The sequence below is a fragment of the Eurosta solidaginis genome, chromosome 3 (genome assembly GCF_040869045.1).
Source record: "Eurosta solidaginis isolate ZX-2024a chromosome 3, ASM4086904v1, whole genome shotgun sequence".
NCBI classification, from domain to species: Eukaryota; Metazoa; Arthropoda; class Insecta; order Diptera; family Tephritidae; genus Eurosta; species Eurosta solidaginis.
In genome coordinates this window covers 165017177-165037459 of record NC_090321.1, presented here as the reverse complement: position 1 = coordinate 165037459, position 20283 = coordinate 165017177, and the positions used below count along the sequence as shown (strand labels likewise).

Below are 20283 nucleotides of genomic sequence, written 5' to 3'. Positions count from 1 at the left end.
TCCCCTTTTTCCCAATTCCATATTTTCTTGGTGGTGTTAAGGATTGACCACAAATAACTCCTTACTGAATTTCAACGTTCTGGCATGTATACCTTCAAAGTTATGCAGTACCAAAGATTCCATTTGAATGGGAGGTTCCACGTCCCCTTTTCCCAATTCCGCATTTTCTTGGTGGTGTTAGGGATTGACCTCATATAACTCCTTACTGAATTTCAATGTTCTGGCATATATACCTTCAAAGTTATGCAGTACCAAAGATTTCATTTGAATGGGAGGTTCCACGCCCCCTTTTTCCCAATTCCGCTTTTTCTTGGTGGTGTTAGGGATTGACCTCATATAACTCCTTACTGAATTTCAATGTTCTGGCATGTATACCTTCAAAGTTATGCATTACTAAAGATTCCATTTGTATGGGAGGTGCCACGCCCTCTTTCTCAAAATTCCGCATTTTCTTGGTGGTGTTAGGGATTGAACTCATATAGCTCCTCATTGAATTTCAATGTTCTGGCATATACACCTTCAAAGGTATGCAGTGCCAAAGATTCCATTTGTATGGGAGGTGCCACGCCCCTTTTATATATCGGAATTATTTTTAGCCTAAAACCTTCCCGTTGATCGAAGGAACCCATAACCAAAATTTGGTGATGATTGATGTGTGGGAAATACGTTTCCATAGCGAATACACACACATACAGAATTTGATTTTTATATATATGACTAAACCGATTCGGGATTTCAAAAACAACTAACCATCATCTTTCCTAAAAATTTCATGGCAATCTGTCGAGCCGTTCTCGAGTTATGGAGTGACAATCAAAATGTACACTTCTTTTTATATATATAGAAGAAGAAGAAGATAGTGCTGCCTTCATATATGTAATACTCCTATATTGCTAATAGAATATGCTCGCAATGCCTTTTGAATTCGAAATCAAAGCGAGATAGCCTATACAAATTTTTGAGCCTGTAGTATATAAATGAATATTTTTGAAGTATTAAACAGACAGGAAAGTTACAACATTACAGGAGCAGTTCAAGCACATTCCACTCAGCATTTAGGTGATTCAATTTTGAATTTCCCTAAATGTCAGTACAATTTGATTACTCTTTCTGACTAAATAATCAGTTATCATACAAGTGAACAAAAGAAATAATCAAATATGAATACTTTTGATGATCAAAAACTGAAAATCATTTTTCGATCACTTTTTGGAATCATTTTTGAAGTCCTTTGATGATTAGATTTTAATATTTCATAAAAATAAACAAAAAGAATAATCGAATATGAATACTTTTGATGACTTTTGAGTGTTTTTCAATCACATTTCGGAATCATATTTAAATCAAATGTGTTTACTTTAGGTGATCAAGAATTTTCAATAATTTTTCAATCGGCTTTCTGAATCTTTTCCGACTATCTTTGTTGACTGAGCAATAAATTTTATACTTGTTAAAATTTTACTTTTCATTGAAAATCTTATTTTTTAACGTGCACACATTTTTTCAATCATGAAGTTCAGAAGAAATATGTACATATGTATATCAAAATTTTATTATTAAGATATTCTTCAAGCAAATATAATGCAAATGCTGCTCGAACGAAGATTTCCCCAACCATTTCTCCACTTTCGGCTTCCCAGAAAATACATAATATTTGGGCAATACAAAGGTTGTGAGCTATTTGAACCCCAGGTAAGTGAAACTCTCTTGACATATGTACCTGGATATGTCTTCAATATCCCGTACCGTATCGTATTTTAAGATATTGTCGATCATAGCTGATGTTGGATGTTGTAGTCGCAGGTGTATATCGGTCAAGTTTGTTTGCGAGTGACCTGTGGTTCAAATAGCTCACTTCCGCATGCTTTCTTCCCCTGATGAAATAAGATTACTATGTAGTATCTTATTTTGAATGATATATGAAGAATAAATGCATCATAATCACATTCAAAAATTATTCAAAAATCTCAACCAAAACGATTGAAATATGTTCACGAATATGATCACAAAATGTCTGAGAAAAGCAGTCAAATATTACTCTAAAACAATTAAAGCTAAATTTTACAGTGATATCAAATATGAATAAAACGCGTTTCGAAACATGAATCAAAAATGATTATTCAAAAATAATCACATTTATTGTACATTTTTCTCCCGACGATACATTAATTTTCGAATAGAAAATATTTTTAAATTTGAACGTTTTTAACATTAAGTGGCAAATGTTTGACAAAAACGTTCACAATAGTAAACAGCTTCGATCACCTGTTCAATCACTGTTCGATTACTTAAATCATTTGCCAATAGGGGTTTTCAACCATTTTTGTAGACGACTGGCATTTTGCATTATTTACATATTTTAACATGTTTGCTTAACTGGCTGCTCACATTTAATCTATTAACTAGATTTTAGAAATTAATATTAATATGTAGTCTGATTTTCTCTATACACATTTAAAAGAAAATCTGACTTGAAACACAAATGAGCAATTCATTGCACTTCAATTTAATAATCGCGAGCAAAAAATAAACCTTTCTTCCATTCTCTGGCCATTCGCTACAGGCGTTCTCCCTGTCAGCATTATTTGACAGGTATGTATGGCAATGGAGGAATAGAAAGATCTTTCACTTTATGTATTCACAATGGTTTTTAATCATCTTGGTGTATGATATTTGAATATTTTATGATCAAAAATTTCAAAAAATGCTGGCTGGGATAGGGCTGGTCTTGTAGCTGAAATTTTGTCTTATACTTCAGATTTTAAGAGAAAACCTTTAAAATCAGTTTTTACTATTATGGAACAGATTATTGCAGTTGCAAAACAGTACTAAAATCATATACACTTCGTTTTGTGACGTCGTCGCGTCAAGTTCGGTTTTCTCCACAACTCAACCGTGTGTTATTAAGGGACTCTACTCACGCGGTTTGAGAATAAAATGGCGGATAGTGCGGGAGTCGAAACGACAAAAAATTAATTAAAAATACTTACGAATTGTGCGCGTTATCAGTTCATCGTAAAAATATGCAAATTGTGCAAAGAAAGATTCATTTGCTATCGGGCAAAAATCCTAAAAAACATTAAAATAAAAATATGCACTTTGTGCAAAAATATACATATAATTGCTATCGGGCATAATCAAATTTAACATTAATATGTTAATAAATTCATGCAACATATAAACAAATTTAAAAGAAATAAAAGCATATAAGTAAAACTTTCGTTTTACACATATATATATAACTTTTATGATACCATCATCAAAGTGCAATAGACGGAACATGTAACGGGATAGAGAATACCGTATATAAAAATTACAAAAATACTGTTACGAATATTAGCAAAACTAAGGAGGCTGCCATCTCCAGGCCGATGCTAAGCAGTGACGTGAATTCACATCAATAATTCAATCATTATGTATCTACATAAACGAATCAATAATTGCGTCTACACATATGTACACATTCCGACGAGCAACATTTACATACAAGGCAGCGAGAGATGAGATGTCACACACAGATGAATTTACTTATACGCTTATGTGTGTGCGGGAGACTGTAAACTACAAACTCACATATGTACATCTGAGAAGCGCTAAAAAGTAGACAATTGTAAACAAGTAGAAACTATATGAGAACTATACACACACGAATATAGTTGGTAAGTTCTGGATATGGAAGAGCCTAGAAGTATGCAGCGTAAACTATAAAAGCGGGGCAGGCGAGTAAGAAGTAATTCAGTTTGAGTTGAGCTATCAATCAGTTTGATTAAGCACGCGATCTGGCGGCGAATAGTAGAGCTTCATTTGAGTTATCAATCAGTTTGGTTATTAAGCCAGCGAGTAGCAAAGTATAAGTGTTATTGTGAAGTATTTAATAAAGGCCATTTTTCCATCATTCAATATTGGAGTTATTTATTCAACAGTTTAGTGATTCGAACTTAGCAGAGGATTGCAAATAAGAGGATTTGCGGCAGATTAGTTACAATTGGTGTCAGAAGAGGAATTGTTGAATAAATTCCAGAGGACAACAAGGACATGGCAAAGTTCAGTGAATTGAAGATCCAGCAACTAAAGAAGGAGTTGGAGAGCCGTGGATTGAATACAAGCGGCGTTAAACTTGAACTTCAGGCACGGCTACGAGAGGCAATGGAAGCAGAAGGAATTGATGTGGAAGATTATGACTTTCATCTTGATGTCGAGGAAATAACAAAAATGGAAGAAACACCGCAGACAATGGCGAACACAGACCTGAACATGATATTGGCTGCAATATCTGCTCAAACATCGACAATGTCATCACAGATGGAATCTCAAGAGACACGTATAACATCAAAGATTGAAGCACAAGAAACGCGTATGTCAGAAATGTCGACACAGATTACATGGAAGATGGAATCACAAGAAACGCGTATGTCAGAAATGTCGACACAGATTACATCGAAGATGGAAGCACAAGAAACGCGTATGTCAGAAATGTCGACACAGATTACATCGAAGATGGAAGCACAAGAAACGCGTATATCCGAAATGTCGTCGCAAATGTCATCTCAGCTGGAATCGCAGGAGAACCGTATAACAGCGAAGATTGAAGCACAAGAGGCACGGATATCCGAAATGTCGGCTCAAATTTCAGCACAGATATCATCGCAGATCTCTGCTCAACTGGAAGAGCAAGAAGGACGTATTTCCTCGAAGTTAGAGGCGCAAGATACAAAAATTTTACAGTTTGAAGAAAAAATCGAGGCCGAGGTGGATGCTTTGAGAGGACGTATCGAGCAGTTGCAACTAAATCGCCCAGCAGTTTCAACTAGTAATTCAAAGGTAAAAACACCATCCTTTGACGGTTCTGTTCCTTTCCAGGTCTTTAAGCTACAGTTTGAGAAGACCGCAGCAGTGAACAACTGGAATGTGGTAGATAAAGTTGCTGCGCTGTTCATGGCGTTGAAAGGGCCTGCAGCTGAGATTTTACAAACCATTCCAGAGTGAACGGAACTATTATGAAGCATTGATGGGCGCTCTAGAGAGGCGATACGGAACTGAACATAGGAGACAGATATACCAAATGGAGTTGCTGAACCGCTTCCAGAGGCCTGGTGAAACATTGCAAGAGTTTGCGTCGGATATTGAAAGGCTAGCACATTTAGCGAATGCAGACGCACCCGTGGAATACACTGAAAGGGTAAAAATCCAGAGCTTCATAAATGGCATACGAGATGTGGAAACGAAGCGGGCTACATACGCAAACCCAAAGCCAACATTCGCAGAAACGGTGTCACAAGCCCTGATTCAAGAAACAGCGTCGCTTCTGTGTAAGCCAGTTTTCAAAGCACGCCGTGTGGAAGTAGAAAGGCCGCAATATTGGAGGCGCTGAAAGGATCGCAAAAGCGGAGTGAAAAATTTATCAAATGCTTCAAATGCGGGAAGTCCGGTCACATTGCACGTCATTGCGATCTTGGCCTTAATAGTTCCAACAATGTGGGTGGGCGTAAACGCAAAGCTGGAGGAGATGAGCAAGAGCGAGTAAGAGGTAGAGAGCTAGATCCGGCTATTGAATGCCCTGTGATATCTGTGTCGCAAATTGGTAGAAAATCGAGCAGTCTTACCGTCAGAGGGAATGTGGATGGCAACGAACGAATACTGACTGTAGATACGGGCGCATCTCATTCCTTGATCCGATCTGACTTGGTCAACAGGAGAGTAAAACCGTTACCTGGAGCAAAGTTGCGTGCGGTCACTGGCGAGTATAACCAAGTTCAGGGAGAAGTGATATGTGAAGTATTGATTGGGAAGGTCATGGTTCTACACAAATTTGTTGTGGCGGAGATTGTTGATGAAGTTATATTGGGAGTGGATTTCTTGGTTGACCATGACATCAAGATCGATATGCAGAGAAGGGTGATGCATTATGAGAACCAAGATGTGCCACTTAACTTCAGTTTGGAAAAAGGGTTCAGCAGTAAGCGAGTGCTGGTGAAGGAGATTCGACAGAGACCACGAAAGTCAAGGAAAGTAGATCGAGCAAAGGTTGATGGATCGAATGTGCCAAATAAAGCGAAATTAAAAGTACCTGCGAGGAAAAGACCGGCATCAACAAACCCTAATGGACGCACTAAATGACTGAAAGAATTTTTCAGAAAGAATGCAAGGATGGTTTCAAGCCAGCGCGCACTTTTGTTGGGAAACGTCGGAATGATACTGAGTATGTGAAGCCAATCCGTCAAGAACAAGCTCTACAAAGTAGTTCTTCATTGGCCAAGCAACAGAGTCCGAGAGAACGATCCAGAATAATGAGTAGTAAGATGGAACACAGGTACGACAGGGAAAATAATTCGGAAAGTTTCCGGAATGGAGATTTGGTACTGTTAAACAACCCTCACCGGCGGAAAGGTGTTCCAGCCCAATTTCGGTGCAGTTGGGAAGGCCCGTACAAAGTTGTGAAGAAGATCAGTGATACCATCTACCGCATACAAACCACTGGGAAACCACGGATTAGAAGGGTGGTACATTTGGAGATGCTAGCGGCGTTTAAATTGGGAGATTTGTCTGATCGGGACGATCAGACTTAGGTGGAGGGCAGTGTTACGAATATTAGCAAAACTAAGGAGGCTGCCATCTCCAGGCCGATGCTAAGCAGTGACGTGAATTCACATCAATAATTCAATCATTATGTATCTACATAAACGAATCAATAATTGCGTCCATAGCGGAATGATACAAGGTGGCAGCATGGTGACATACCTACAAACATAAATAAAAATTCCATGTACTTTGTTTTTGTAAATTCGATGGACAAATGTCAAAATCGTACTGCACCGGAAGTTGATGTATCAAATCAAATAAAAAAAGTTTATAATCAGCTGTTCCATGCTGCCACCTTGTATCGTTGCGCCATGATTGCGTCTACACATATGTATACATTCCGACGAGCAACATTTACATACAAGGCAGCGAGAGATGAGATGTCACACACAGATGAATTTACTTATACGCTTATGTGTGTGAGGGAGACTGTAAACTACAAACTCACATATGTACATCTGAGAAGCGCTAAAAAGTAGACAATTGTAAACAAGTAGAAACTATATGAGAACTATACACACACGAATATAGTTGGCAAGTTCTGGATATGGAAGAGCCTAGAAGTATGCAGCGTAAACTATAAAAGCGGGGCAGGCGAGTAAGAAGTAATTCAGTTTGAGTTGAGCTATCAATCAGTTTGATTAAGCACGCGATCTGGCGGCGAATAGTAGAGTTTCATTTGAGTTATCAATCAGTTTGGTTATTAAGCCAGCGAGTAGCAAAGTATAAGTGTTATTGTGAAGTATTTAATAAAGGCCATTTTTCCATCATTCAATATTGGAGTTATTTATTCAACAGTTTAGTGATTCGAACTTAGCAGAGGATTGCAAATAAGAGGATTTGCGGCAGATTCGTTACAATACATATAACTGCACCGAGGACAAATAACGGGATAGAAAATATCCTCATATTTTAATGTACAGTCATGTACACATGACTAAAGTGAATATAATTTCTATAAAATTTAATATTAAATACGAAGGAAATCCTTTTACAAAAATAATAAAATTGAAAAATAATTACCATAATTTAATGGATAATTAACAACTAAAGACAAATTGAATATAACCTGGCGTGGTGACATGAAAAAACCAAACCAAATTGAAAATAACCTGGCGTGGGACATTTTAAATACCATTTTACAAAGCACGGATAATTGAAATTGGAATAGATACACACATGGAAAAATATATTAAATATATGAAATGGGAAAATAAGATACCACATGGCAATATCGGGAGGACTTTAAGGCTTCAATTATTAAAAATCTACATAAATAAACATGGTACCACAAATTGCACTAGCTGGATGATTTAGCACAACAATTTGTCACATTAATATTTCTATAACAATTGGAGGATGTCTACTGCTAATGGCTTGGGCATGTTGGGGTAATATACAAAAAAAAATCACTACATATTGTAATAGCTGTACGGGAGAGAAAAAAGTAAGCTGTAACTTAAAGCTACTATATAAATGTATATAAAAATTCATGAACAGAGCAAACACAGTAATACTGACACAGGAATATAATTCACGAGGAATTACAAATCCTGAAAAAGCACATGGCAACAAGCCATATATTAAAACTTAACATTTACAAGAGAATATCTTTGTGCTACGGGTTTTTACTTTGTGACATGTGGCAGTTGCTTAGGCACGTCTAAATGTTGCAAGTATATTACCTTTATACGTTTGTTAACCTGGCGATTTAAGAGGCAAATTAAGGGTCCTCTTGCCATCTTTTGGAATTGAAAGATTCAATTCCTAAAAAACAAAAAATTTAATCATATACAGATGGTTTTTTACCTATGAAAAGATCTCATTTAAATGAAGTTATTTAGTTATATTTGATAACAATTTTATTAATAATAAGGCATATTATTTACATATATACGGAAATGTATAACATTATTGGTGTGCAAATAAAATTAATTTTGTCAATTTTTTCATACATATGCTTTATCTTCGGTTTACTTTGTACTTTCGTAAAAAAGGCGTGTGCCCCTATACATATTTATAACGTACTTGCAAAGTTGTCATCGGTGATCATTTAATAAGTCATTGGTTTAAGTCAAAGGTTTCAACTTTAACGTGATATTCCACAAAATTGTTCACAAATACCTCCCCAATGCTACTTGAATCATTAAATACAATTTAATATTGGTTTTATCAAGCTTTTGTACGTTTTGTCTTATAGCTTTTTCGCTTTGTAAACATAACTTATAACATCGCTCGAAGGCGGAATATATGGGCCCTGATTTTTTAAAGCCGATAACCTAGGCATTTCAGTCCCAAAAAAGTTGTTCTCTGAAAGTTAAGCATTTTAATTTGTGGTATAACTTCCAGGATACAAAACCGGCTATATAACGTACGTCCTCGTCGACAAAAGGAGAAAGTTGCCACAAGGTGTCAACATATGCATAGTCAAATTCACCCGTCGTGTCAAATTGTAATTTAGATTTTTCGCTTACGCCAGAAGAAACACTTAAAAATTTTAAATTATGAAAACTGCAGTTTCCGTTTTGAAATTCCTTTAACTCATCTCGAACTAAAAGACGTTTATAGGCACTATTGAATTGCTTGGAATCCGGGTTATTATTAAAACCACCTCTTCCACGAATGGAGCCAAAAAATGTCTCGTGAAAATCCTGAGAGAGTTTATACGTCAACAAATAGAATTGGCCGAACGTCTTAAGTTTCGTATATAACTCCAACATATTTTGTAAATCATTACGCAAAGAAAAGCAGTTTTTCTACCAGTTCTTATCAGAGGAATATTTTTAATGTTGCGCAAAGTTAATATATATTGTAACGAATTTACTTGCAAATCCTCTTATTTGCAATCCTCTGCTAAGTTCGAATCACTAAACTGTTGAATAAATAACTCCAATATCTAATAATGCAAAATGGCCTTTATTAAAGTACTTCACCATAACACTCAAACTGTGCAACGAATAGCTTGCTTAATAACCAAACTGATTGATAGCTCAAATGAAAGTCTACTATTCAAAATAATACTGCTCTTGCTCGCTAGATAGCGTCTTAGTCGAAACTGCTTGACAACTCAAATCAAACTGAATTTTGGCGCCTCTACAATTGCCGCCTTTTATACTCTTTGATTTCAACCTTCGCATCTTCTAGGCGCTTCCAGAATCTACTAGTCCAGCAGCTCTCAAACTTCTCAGCTGTAACTACAATTGCACAATTTTATAGTTTTTCTCATTGCATACTTATAGGAGTATCTCAGATATATGTATGTGTTTGTGCATTGACTCTCCGCTGGTCGTATACGTACATGGTACATATGTTTAGACGCAATTATTGTTTCGTTTATGTAGATACATAATCACCCCTATTCTGCATTTCGATTACGTTCCCGTTCTACGCTCCGCTCTAATCGAAGTTTGGTATTCTGCATTACGACGGAATCGTAAAGACATATTTTGTATTTATTACGTCGTCTGGTAAAATATTTTCTAAGAATAAAAGCGATTTTGTTGTTGTACTACTTACTTCTCGTGTCAGGTTTTTAAATCTAAAAGATATTCTTCTAGAATGTTGTTTTATAAATATTGTGACGAATATTAGTGACACTAAGTGATACTCACATCACGAGTCTGATGCTAAGTAAATGAAGCCACAACAACAATAAAACAAGCAGTCACTTGTATCTACATAAACGAATCAATCATTATGTCTACACATATGTACGTACACGCAGCGGAGAAGAGATGCACAAACACATGCAGATATCTTATGTGAGATGCTCCCAAAAGTATGCAATTGTAATTGTGGAAGTGTCGCTCACAAACACACGCGCATATGTGAAGCTATAGACGTGCATCTGTAGTTATAATTATATGGCAGTAACTAAGTAAAGTCTGGAAGCGCCTAGAAGATGCAACGAGGAAATCACAGAGTATAAAAGTACCAACGGTAGAGGCGCGAGAGTTAGTTTTGGTTAAGACGCCATCTGGCGAGCAATAGTAGTGTTATTTATTGTGAAGTAATTTAATAAAGGCCATTTTTCCATTATTCAATATTGGAGTTATTTATTCAACAGTTTAGTGATTCGAACGTTAGCAGAAGATTGCAAATAAGGGGAATTGTAGTAAATTCGTTACAATTGGTGTCAGAAGAGGAATTGTTGAATAAATTCCAGAGGACAACAAGGGTGTGGCAAAGTTCAGTGAATTGAAGATCCAGCAACTGAAGAAGGAGTTGGAGAGCCGTGGATTGAATACAACCGGCATTAAACTCGAACTTCAGGCACGACTACGAGAGGCAATGGAAGCAGAAGGAATTAACGCGGAAGAGTATGTCTTTCCTCTTGATGGCGAGGAGACAACAAAAATTGAAGAGAAAAACGAAACATCGCAGACAGTTACCAGCGCAGACTTGAACATGATATTGGCTGCAATAACTGCTTAAACATCGACAGTGTCATCTCAGCTGGAATCGCAGGAGACACGTTTAACATCGAAGATGGAGGCACAGGAGGCACGCATTTCAGAAATGTCGTCACAAATGTCATCTCAACTGGCATCGCAAGAAACACGCATAACATCCAAGATGGAAAAACAACTAGAATCGCAGGAGGACCGTATAACAGCGAAGATTGAATCACAGGAGACACGTATTTCAGAAATGTCGTCAGAAATAAGATCTAAAATTGAAGCACAAGAGGCACGTATATCAGAAATGTCGACACAAATTTCAGCACAGGTATCATCGCAGATCTCTGCACAACTAGAATCGCGTATGGAAGAGAAACTAACGCAGTTTCAGGAAGGGTTCAGTGGTCGACAAGATAAAATGGAGGCCGAGATAGATGCTTTAAAAGATCGTATTCAGGAGTTACAATTGACCCGTTCAATAACGTCAACGTCTACTCTGAAGGTAAAATCCCCAACTTTTGATGGTTCTGTTCCTTTCCAGGTATTTAAGCACCAATTTGAGAAGACGTCGGCAGCGAACAACTGGAATGCTGAAGATAAAGTTGCAGCTCTGTTCGTGGCATTGAAATGGCCAGCAGCCGAAATCCTACAGACGATTCCCGAAGGAGAGCGGAACAACTATGAAGCATTGATGGCCGCTGTGGAGAGACGTTATGGAAGCGAGCATAGAAAACAGATATTCCAAATTGAGTTGCAAAACCGTCACCAAAGAGCGAATGAGACTGTGCAGGAGTTTGTCTCGGATGTTGAAAGATTGGCTCATCTCGCAAATGCGGACGCACCCGTGGAATACACCGAGAGGGTAAAAATTCAGAGTTTTGTAAATGGCATACGGGACGTGGAAACAAATCGAGCTACATACGCAAACCCAAAGCTGACATTTGCTGAAACGGTATCACATGCGTTGACTCCGGAAATTGCCTCCCTATTGAGTAAACCAGCATATAAGGCTCATCGTGTGGAAGTAGAAAGACCAGAGTGGGTAGACACAATTTTGGAAGCATTGAAGGGTACGCAGCAGTAGAATATTGATGCAGTCAAATGCTTTAAGTGTGGAAAGCCAGGGCGTATTGCGCGTTATTGCAACACCAACCCTAACAGTTCCAACAGTGTGGGTGGCCGTAAACGCAATGCTGGAGAAGATGAGAAAGAGCGTGTCAGATGTAAAGAACGCAAACTTGCCCCAGCTATTGAGTGTCCTGTGATATCTGTGTCGCAAATTGGAAGAAAATCGAGCAGTCTTGCCGTCAAAGGGAATGTGGATGGCAAGGAGCGTGTACTGACTGTAGATACGGGCGCATTTCATTCCTTGATCCGATCTGATTTGGTCAACAGGAAAGTAAAGCCATTACCTGGAGCAAGATTTCGTACGATTACTGGCGAGTATAACCAAGTCCAGGGAGAAGTGGTATGTGAAGTCTTAATTGGGGAGGTCATGGTTCTACATAAATTCGTTGTTGCGGAGATTGTTGATGAAGTCATATTGGGAGTGGACTTCTTGGTTGACCATGACATCAAGATCGATATGCAGAGAAGGGTGATGCGTTATGAGAACCAGGATGTGCCACTTAACTCCAGTTTGGAAAAAGGGTTCAGCAGTAAGCGAGTGCTGGTGGAAAAGAGATTCGACAGAGACCACGAAAGTCAAGTAAAGTAGATCGAGCAAAGGTTGATGGAACAAATGGGCCAAACAAATCAAAACCGAAATTACCTGTGAGAGAAACACTGGCATTGTAAAGCCTTAACGGACGCACTAAAACGAAGGAAAGAATTTCGCAGAAGGAATGCAAGGGTGGTTTCAAGCCACGACACACTACTGTTGTGAAGCGTCGGAACGATACTGATTATGCAAAGCAAATCCGTCAAGCGCAAGCTCTACGAAGTAGTTCATTGGCCAAACAACAGAGTGTGAAGGAACGAACCAGGATAATGAGTAGTACGATGAAACACAGGTACGATGAGAACAATAATTCGGAAGGTTTCTTGGCGGGAGATTTGGTACTGTTATACAACCCTCACCGGCAGAAAGGTGTTCCATCCAAATTTCGGTGCAGTTGGGAACGCCCGTACAAAGTTGTGAAGAAGATCAGTGATACCATCTTCCGCATACAAACCATTGGGAAACCACGAAGTAGAAGAGTGGTACATTTGGAGATGCTAGCGGCGTTTAGATGGAGAGACTTGTCTGATCGGGACGAGGGGAGGGCAGTGTTACGAATATTAGCAACACTAAGGGGTACTGCCATCTCTAAGCCAATGCTAAGCAGTGACTGTGTGCACATCCATAAATCAATCATGTATCTACATAAACGAATAAATCATTATGTCTACACATATGTACGTACACGCAGCGGAGAAGATATGCACAAACACATGCAGATATCTTATCTGAGATGCTCCCAAAAGTATGCAATTGTAATTGTGGAACTGTCGCTCACAAACACGCGCATATGAGAAGCTATACACGTGCATCTGTAGTTATAATAATATGGCAGTAACTAAGTAAATTCTGGAAGCGCCTAGAAGATGCAACGAGGAAATCACAGAGTATAAAAGCACCAACGGTAGAGGCACGAGAGTTAGTTTTGATTAAGACGCCATCTGGCGAGCAATAGTAGTGTTATTTATTGTGAAGTACTTTAATAAAGGCCATTTTTCCATTATTCAATATTGGAGTTATTTATTCAACAGTTTAATGATTCGAACGTTAGCAGAAGATTGCAAATAAGGGGAATTGCAGTAAATTCGTTACAATATTCTCTGTTGCTTCCATGTATAAATCGATTTCATCTGCTTGCCTTGCTGCTGTTTTCCCGCCAGGGCCCGTATTACGTTTACGATCAGTGCCAGAAAACCATTTCCACTCGAACGATAACTATGCAACTTTAAAACTATTTCTAAAAATTATACTAAGTTATAGATCCAGCGAGTACTATTTGTAGCTAGTTTAGATATATCAATAATCTGAAGAGCTATTGTGATCTAAAAAATTAGATTTGAGCACGGATTGTGAAACGTAATACGGGTCCAGTATTTATTACTAGCAGTATAGAGACTAGGGCTGTGAACTGCATCCGGATTTTTTAACTATCCGGATACCGGATATTCGAATAACCGGATAGCTAAGCAAAAAATCCGGCTATCCGGATTCACAAATGGGAAATCCGGATATCCGTATGTCCGGATACTGGAATATAAAAGTTGAATATCTGCATATTAGAATTGACCGAAGCAAACATCGAAAAATTATTCACAAAATATGTTTGTAGATTATTAAATTAACGTCAAAAATTAAAAAGCTACAATTTTACAAACAAGTGAAAATAAGCACAGTGCCATTTGTTTATATTGTGAAAAAAACGCTGTTAATTGATTTAAATGCCCCATGAATTTATTGTTATTAATGTTAAATAAACATATATGGTACATCAATTTTTTGCTTTCACTGGATATCCAAAAATACGGTTATTAACCGGATCTTCATAAATCCTAATATCCGGATAGTTTTACAAACGAATATTAACCGGATATCCATGCCGTCCGGATTTTATCCGTGTCAACGGATATCCGTATGGATATTCGAATATGCGGATAGTCCCAGCCCTAATAGAGACATATCAAAGCTACTAATATAAAGTATTTTGTTTTGTACCATGCTTTGTACTTAAATACACAAATGCATTGTTTTGTATTATTTGGATGCACACTCTGCCTAAAATCTTAATAATTAAATAATTGTGTTGTAATATGTCTATAACTAATTTGTATTATATTAATTCTTGTTATTTGAACTTAATACATTTTTTGTATTCAACAAACATTTTCCTTCTGAAGACGCCCTCGACCCAAATGGGCGTTACATCCGCAATACATTTATGAAAAAAGCTAGTCGGCACTTTTAAACATAATTTGAGAAGAGCAAGAGCAGCAAAAATAAATTTTAATTCTAGCTTTACTTATGCTTTTTTTCTTGCAGTTGTGAAAAGTGCAATAAGTTAAGAACTGGTATTAAGTATTCACAAATTTTAGAATTACCAGAAGTTCTATGCATACATTTGAAGAGATTTCGTCATGATCTGTCGTATAGTTCAAAAATATCCTCGCCTGTCAATTTTCCGCTTGAAAGCTTCGACATGAGACCATATTTACATAAGGATTGCAAATCCACAGTAACAATTTATAATTTAGTTTCTGTGATCTGTCATCATGGTACAGTCGGTGGAGGTCACTATACCTGTTTTGCTCGTAATCCCATTACGGATCGCTGGTATCAATATGATGATCAACATGTTACAGAAGTACCACCTAGCGCTGTACAAAATTGTCAAGCATATGTGCTCTTTTATGGAAAATATAATCCTCAAATGGATTTAATTCGCGCAAAAGCAAGTGAAATTTCGGCTCTTAATCCAGTACACACTGCAGAAATAAGATTTTATGTTGCACGTGAATGGCTATCAAGATTTAGCACATTTGCCGAACCTGGTCCAATAAACAACTGGACAATTCTCTGTTCGCATGGTGGACTTTTAGAATCAAAAATGGCTTTGCTTGATCAGATTGCTGTACCAATATCGCAACCTTTATGGGACTTTCTTTATTGCACATTTGGTGGCGGTCCTGCTATAAATATGTTATTTGAATGCGAAATTTGTCAGAGGGCCGCTGAAGCTTTAAAAAGACGTCAATTTTATGAACTTTGCGTATTCACAAAATTCACTGGTATGGATACAGAACTTGACTGTGGTGCAATATATGCTATATCGATGCCTTGGCTGCGTAAATGGCAGCAATTCGCGCGGGGTGTTACCCACAAGGAGCCTGGCCCTATTTCTAACGGAAATATTGCGCTAATAGATGCCAATCAACCATCGCCGATACGTCAAGTACGTCCAGGATCGGATTATGCTCAAGTTAATGCTCTTTTATGGCGATTCTTCTATGGCATTTATGGAGGAGGTCCGGAAATAATGCTGCGTGGGTCTGTTACAGAAGAGGTTCGTTTTGAAGTGATTTTTATCATTTTTATACATATCCAACATACATATTCATTAGCGTGATTTATTTTGACGCGAGTATGTATATATGTATATGTGATTTAATTTTTATATAGGGAGTTAGGTCCATGTAGGACTGTGGACTTATAGTCCATAACAAATTGTAGTTATATGCTTAGTTGCGTCAAAAGGAACATGTCTATTGTTGTATTATAACTAATAGGTCCGATAGAAGAAGTTCTGCTCAGACACTTACACTTTTTCTCTACCTTTTTGTCCACTTCTCACTTTCTCTGAAAAGATGTTTGTATCTTTGTTTAATACAATTCCCTTTGCCTCCTCTAGATCGAAATTATTGACCAGGATGAACAGTATAATAGTAACCATTTGGTAGACAAACTAGATTACTCGGATACGGAAAGCAATATTGGAAATTCGATACCAACGAACATAAGCAAATCCGAATCTGCGCAAGAAAACTCAATTATAGATGATAAAAGCTCTGATGATAGTAAGCTTTCGCCTACAATACGAGTACCGTATGGAAATTTTAAAGATGTACGACATATAAAACATGTCGGTGTCAATGGAAAAAGAATACGCCCCACTCTATTGCGAAATAGTTTTCGCAAAAAAGCCTCGAGGGGTCGAAATGCCATCAAAACAGCTTTTGGCCCAACAGGTAAATTCTGTTTTCTCTAAATTTAGATCTTCTAATTCACTTAATTTTAATAGGTAATTATAGTTTTCGGAAAAACTTTGATAGTATCGAAAATGTTCCAGAAGAAAAAATGCCCATACATTCCATAAACATAGTTGACGCTGATTCCGATTTAAAAAAGAGTGCATTTAATGTAAATAAAAAACAAACGTTTCCAATAGAAAAAAAATCTAGAATAACTAATTCGAAACACAACTATGCTGAAAGCATAGGATCGCAATCTGAAGAAATTGTTGCCGTTCATGCCGCACATACAAAAGGCAAGTCAAAAAGCAAGGATGTAGTCACCCTTCAGAAATTTGTTCAATTACCAGAATCCAGTGAGTCAGCCGAGACTGATATTTAATCCAGCATTCAGTGTAGTCATTGTTATTATTCTAGTTAAGTTTACTGAGTTGAGGTAAATGTAGTATATGTATGTATTTTTATATCCATAAGTGTTTTATATTTATGTAAATTTGTCAATATATGTATGTACAAATGTACTTCAATAAAGAATGTGTCGTTTAGGTAGAGGCTATTGTATGCAGCGATTTAATATATTTATAAACTACATCTTAAATTGATTAAATTTTCATAGTTGATGTACTCTGTGTAATATCAAAAAAAGGAGTAAAATATTCAAAGGTGGTAAAAACCGTAATGGATTAGTTCTTCCTGTAGCAGTGCTTCGTCTCATCCAATAGGTACTACCTCCCACAAATTTCCATCAATATCCTCTAACCGAAGTCTAAGAATACTTGCATTTTAAACAGTGATGGATCAGGGGTGGGGTTGGTGTGTGACGCGTTGGTTCCACATTGCAATTGAAAAGATGGTTGGTGTTAACAGTGCTTCGTCCCATTCAATGGGCATGACCACCCACAAATTGTCATCGAAGTTCTCTCACAGTAGTCTAAGAAAACTGGCAGTTTCAAAAGAGTCGGACAATAGGGAGGTTGGTGTTAGAGGCGTAGGTTCCACATCACAATTGAAAATATGGTTGGTGTCATGTGGGGACACATCGAAAGCAGGACATACATTACGTATGTCGGGGTTGATTCTGGACAAGTAAATATCTAACCTGTTACAGTGTCCAGAACGAAGTTGGGCCAGGGTGACTCGTGTCTCCTTTGGTGGTGTGCTTTCTTCTTCTGCAAGACTAGGATATTGTATATTGATAACAGGCTTCACCGGGCGCGTTCCCAAGGCAGCCGGTTCTATGTACCGGAGCAACTCGAGACTTTTCCCGACCAAGGGCTGTCATTTCAGTGTAACCCCATTTAATTTGTTGCGTACCTCCCACAAATTTTCATCCTCCCAGCAGACTGCGCCATATTCTGCTCCTGTCACACTCTTGTCAGTGGGCTACGTATAAGGGATGGTTGTACCGGACGGGATATTCTGCTCTAGACCCCAAAACCCGACGTCCTCGTAACATTCACAAATATTTTGTGGCTCCTTGCTGCGCCTTAGCGCCCCACTACCCTCTAGCAACCCCGCTGCTCCGCAAAGCCACAAAAAGTACCCGCTGCTGCTGTTGTTGTTGTTGTAGCAATGTTTCGCCCCACCTAACAGTTGCGACCGATCACAAATTGGCCTGTGGCCATTATTGTGCAGGCATATTGTTGTTGTATTAACAGTGCTTCGTCCCATTCAATGGGAGCGACCACTCCCAAATGGTCATCAAAATCCTCTAACGGGAGTCCAACGAAACTGGCTGTTTCAACAGGGGTTAACCACAATGAGAGGGGTGTTACAGGCGTTGGTTCCACAATACAGTTGAAGAGATGGTTGGTGTTATGTGGGGACACATTGCAAGTGGGGCATACATTTTGTATGTCGGGGTTGATTCTGGATAGGTAAGAATTTAACCTGTTACAGTATCCAGAACGAAGTTGAGCAAGAGTGACACGCGTTTCCCTGGGGAGTATGCGTTCCTCTTCCGCAAGTTTTGGGTACTGTTCCCTGAGTACTGGTTTCACCGGGCAATTCCCGGCATAAAGGTCCGACGCCTGTTTGTGGAGTTCACCAAGGACCTGCTTGTGTTTTTCTGCTTCATACGGCTGAGTTCTGAGGTGCCGTATTTCCTCAAAATGCTTACGGAGATGACTCCTTAAGTCCCTAGGCGGTGTTCCCTCATCAATCAGATGTATGTTGGGATGCCCAGGTTTCTGGGTATTGTTGTTGTTGTTGTTGTTTCAGCAGTGCTTCGCCCCACCTAACAGCCGCGACCGATCACAAATTGTCATCAATATCCTCTAACGGAAGTCCAAGGAAACTTGCTGTTTCAACAGGGGTGGACCATAATGAAAGGGGTGTTAGAGGCGTTGGTCCCACATTACAATTAAAGAGATGGTTGGTGTCATGTTGGGACACATTGCAAGCGGGGCATACATTTTGTATGTCGGGGTTGATTCTGGATAGGTAAGAGTTTAACCTGTTACAGTATCCAGAACGAAGTTGAGCAAGAGTGACACGCGTTTCCCTGGGGAGTATGCGTTCCTCTTCCACAAGTTTTGGGTACCTTGCTTTGGGTACTGGATTCACCGGGCAATTCCTGACATAAAGGTCCGACGCCTGTTTGTGGAGTTCACCAAGGACCTGCTTGTGATTTTTGCTTCATACGGCTGGGTTCTCAGGTGCCGTATTTCCTCAAAATGCTTACGGAGATGACTCCTTAAGCCCCTAGGCGGTGTTGGCTCATCAATCAGATGTCTGTTTGGATTCCCAGGTTTCTGGGTATTCAACAGGAACTGTTTGGTTAGCATCTCATTTCTCTCCCTGATGGGGAGTATTCTCGCCTCATTATGTAGATGGTGTTCTGGGGACATAAGAAGGCAGCCCGTGGCGATTCTGAGAGCAGTATTTTGGCAGGCCTGTAGCTTCTTCCAGTGGGTAATTTTTAGGCTTGGTGACCATATGGGTGACGCGTAGCACGTAAATGGCTGGCCAATTGCTTTGTATGTAGTATTGAGCGTTTCTTTATCTTTTCCCCAGGTACTGCCAGCAAGGGATTTGAGGATTTTATTACGGCTTTGGATTTTCGGAACAATTGAGGCTGCGTGCTCACCAAAATGTAGATCTTAATCAAACGTCACACCCAAGATTTTGGGGTGTAGGACAGTCGGTAGCGTAGTGCCATCGACGTGGATGTTCGAAATGGTCGACATTTGGGACGTCCATGTTGTAAATAAGGTCGCGGAAGATTTAGTCGGTAATAATGCCAGGTTTCGCGAGGCGAAAAAACTGGAGAGATCAGGGAGGTAGCCGTTTATTCTGTTGCAGAGCTCATCGTTCTGTGGGCCTGGGCCTGTGGCCATTATTGTGCAGTCATCGGCGTATGAAATGATAGTAACTCCTTCTGGTGGTGAAGGTAGCTTAGACATGTAGAAATTAAACAAAAGCGGGGATAGGACACCACCCTGGGGCACCCCTTGTTTAATTCTTCTTGGATTTGATGTTTCGTTTCTAAATTGCACCGATGCCTGCCGACCACCCAGATAATTTGCGGTCCACCTTTTAAGACATGGGGGAAGGGTAGACC

The 20283-nt window shown here is 38.7% G+C and overlaps 1 protein-coding gene across 1 annotated transcript in view; it reads left to right on the top strand.

Annotated features, from left to right (window-relative positions):
* Positions 1-17272, top strand: part of Usp20-33 (Ubiquitin specific protease 20/33) — a 34101-nt gene extending 16829 nt beyond the window's left edge. The window contains exons 4-6 of the mRNA XM_067773714.1: positions 15016-16036; positions 16382-16718; positions 16772-17272. Coding sequence (XP_067629815.1) covers positions 15016-16036; positions 16382-16718; positions 16772-17103 — 1690 coding nt within the window. The 3' untranslated portion in view covers positions 17104-17272. The remainder of the gene's footprint in view (positions 1-15015; positions 16037-16381; positions 16719-16771) is intronic.
* Positions 17273-20283: the final 3011 nt, after the last annotated feature.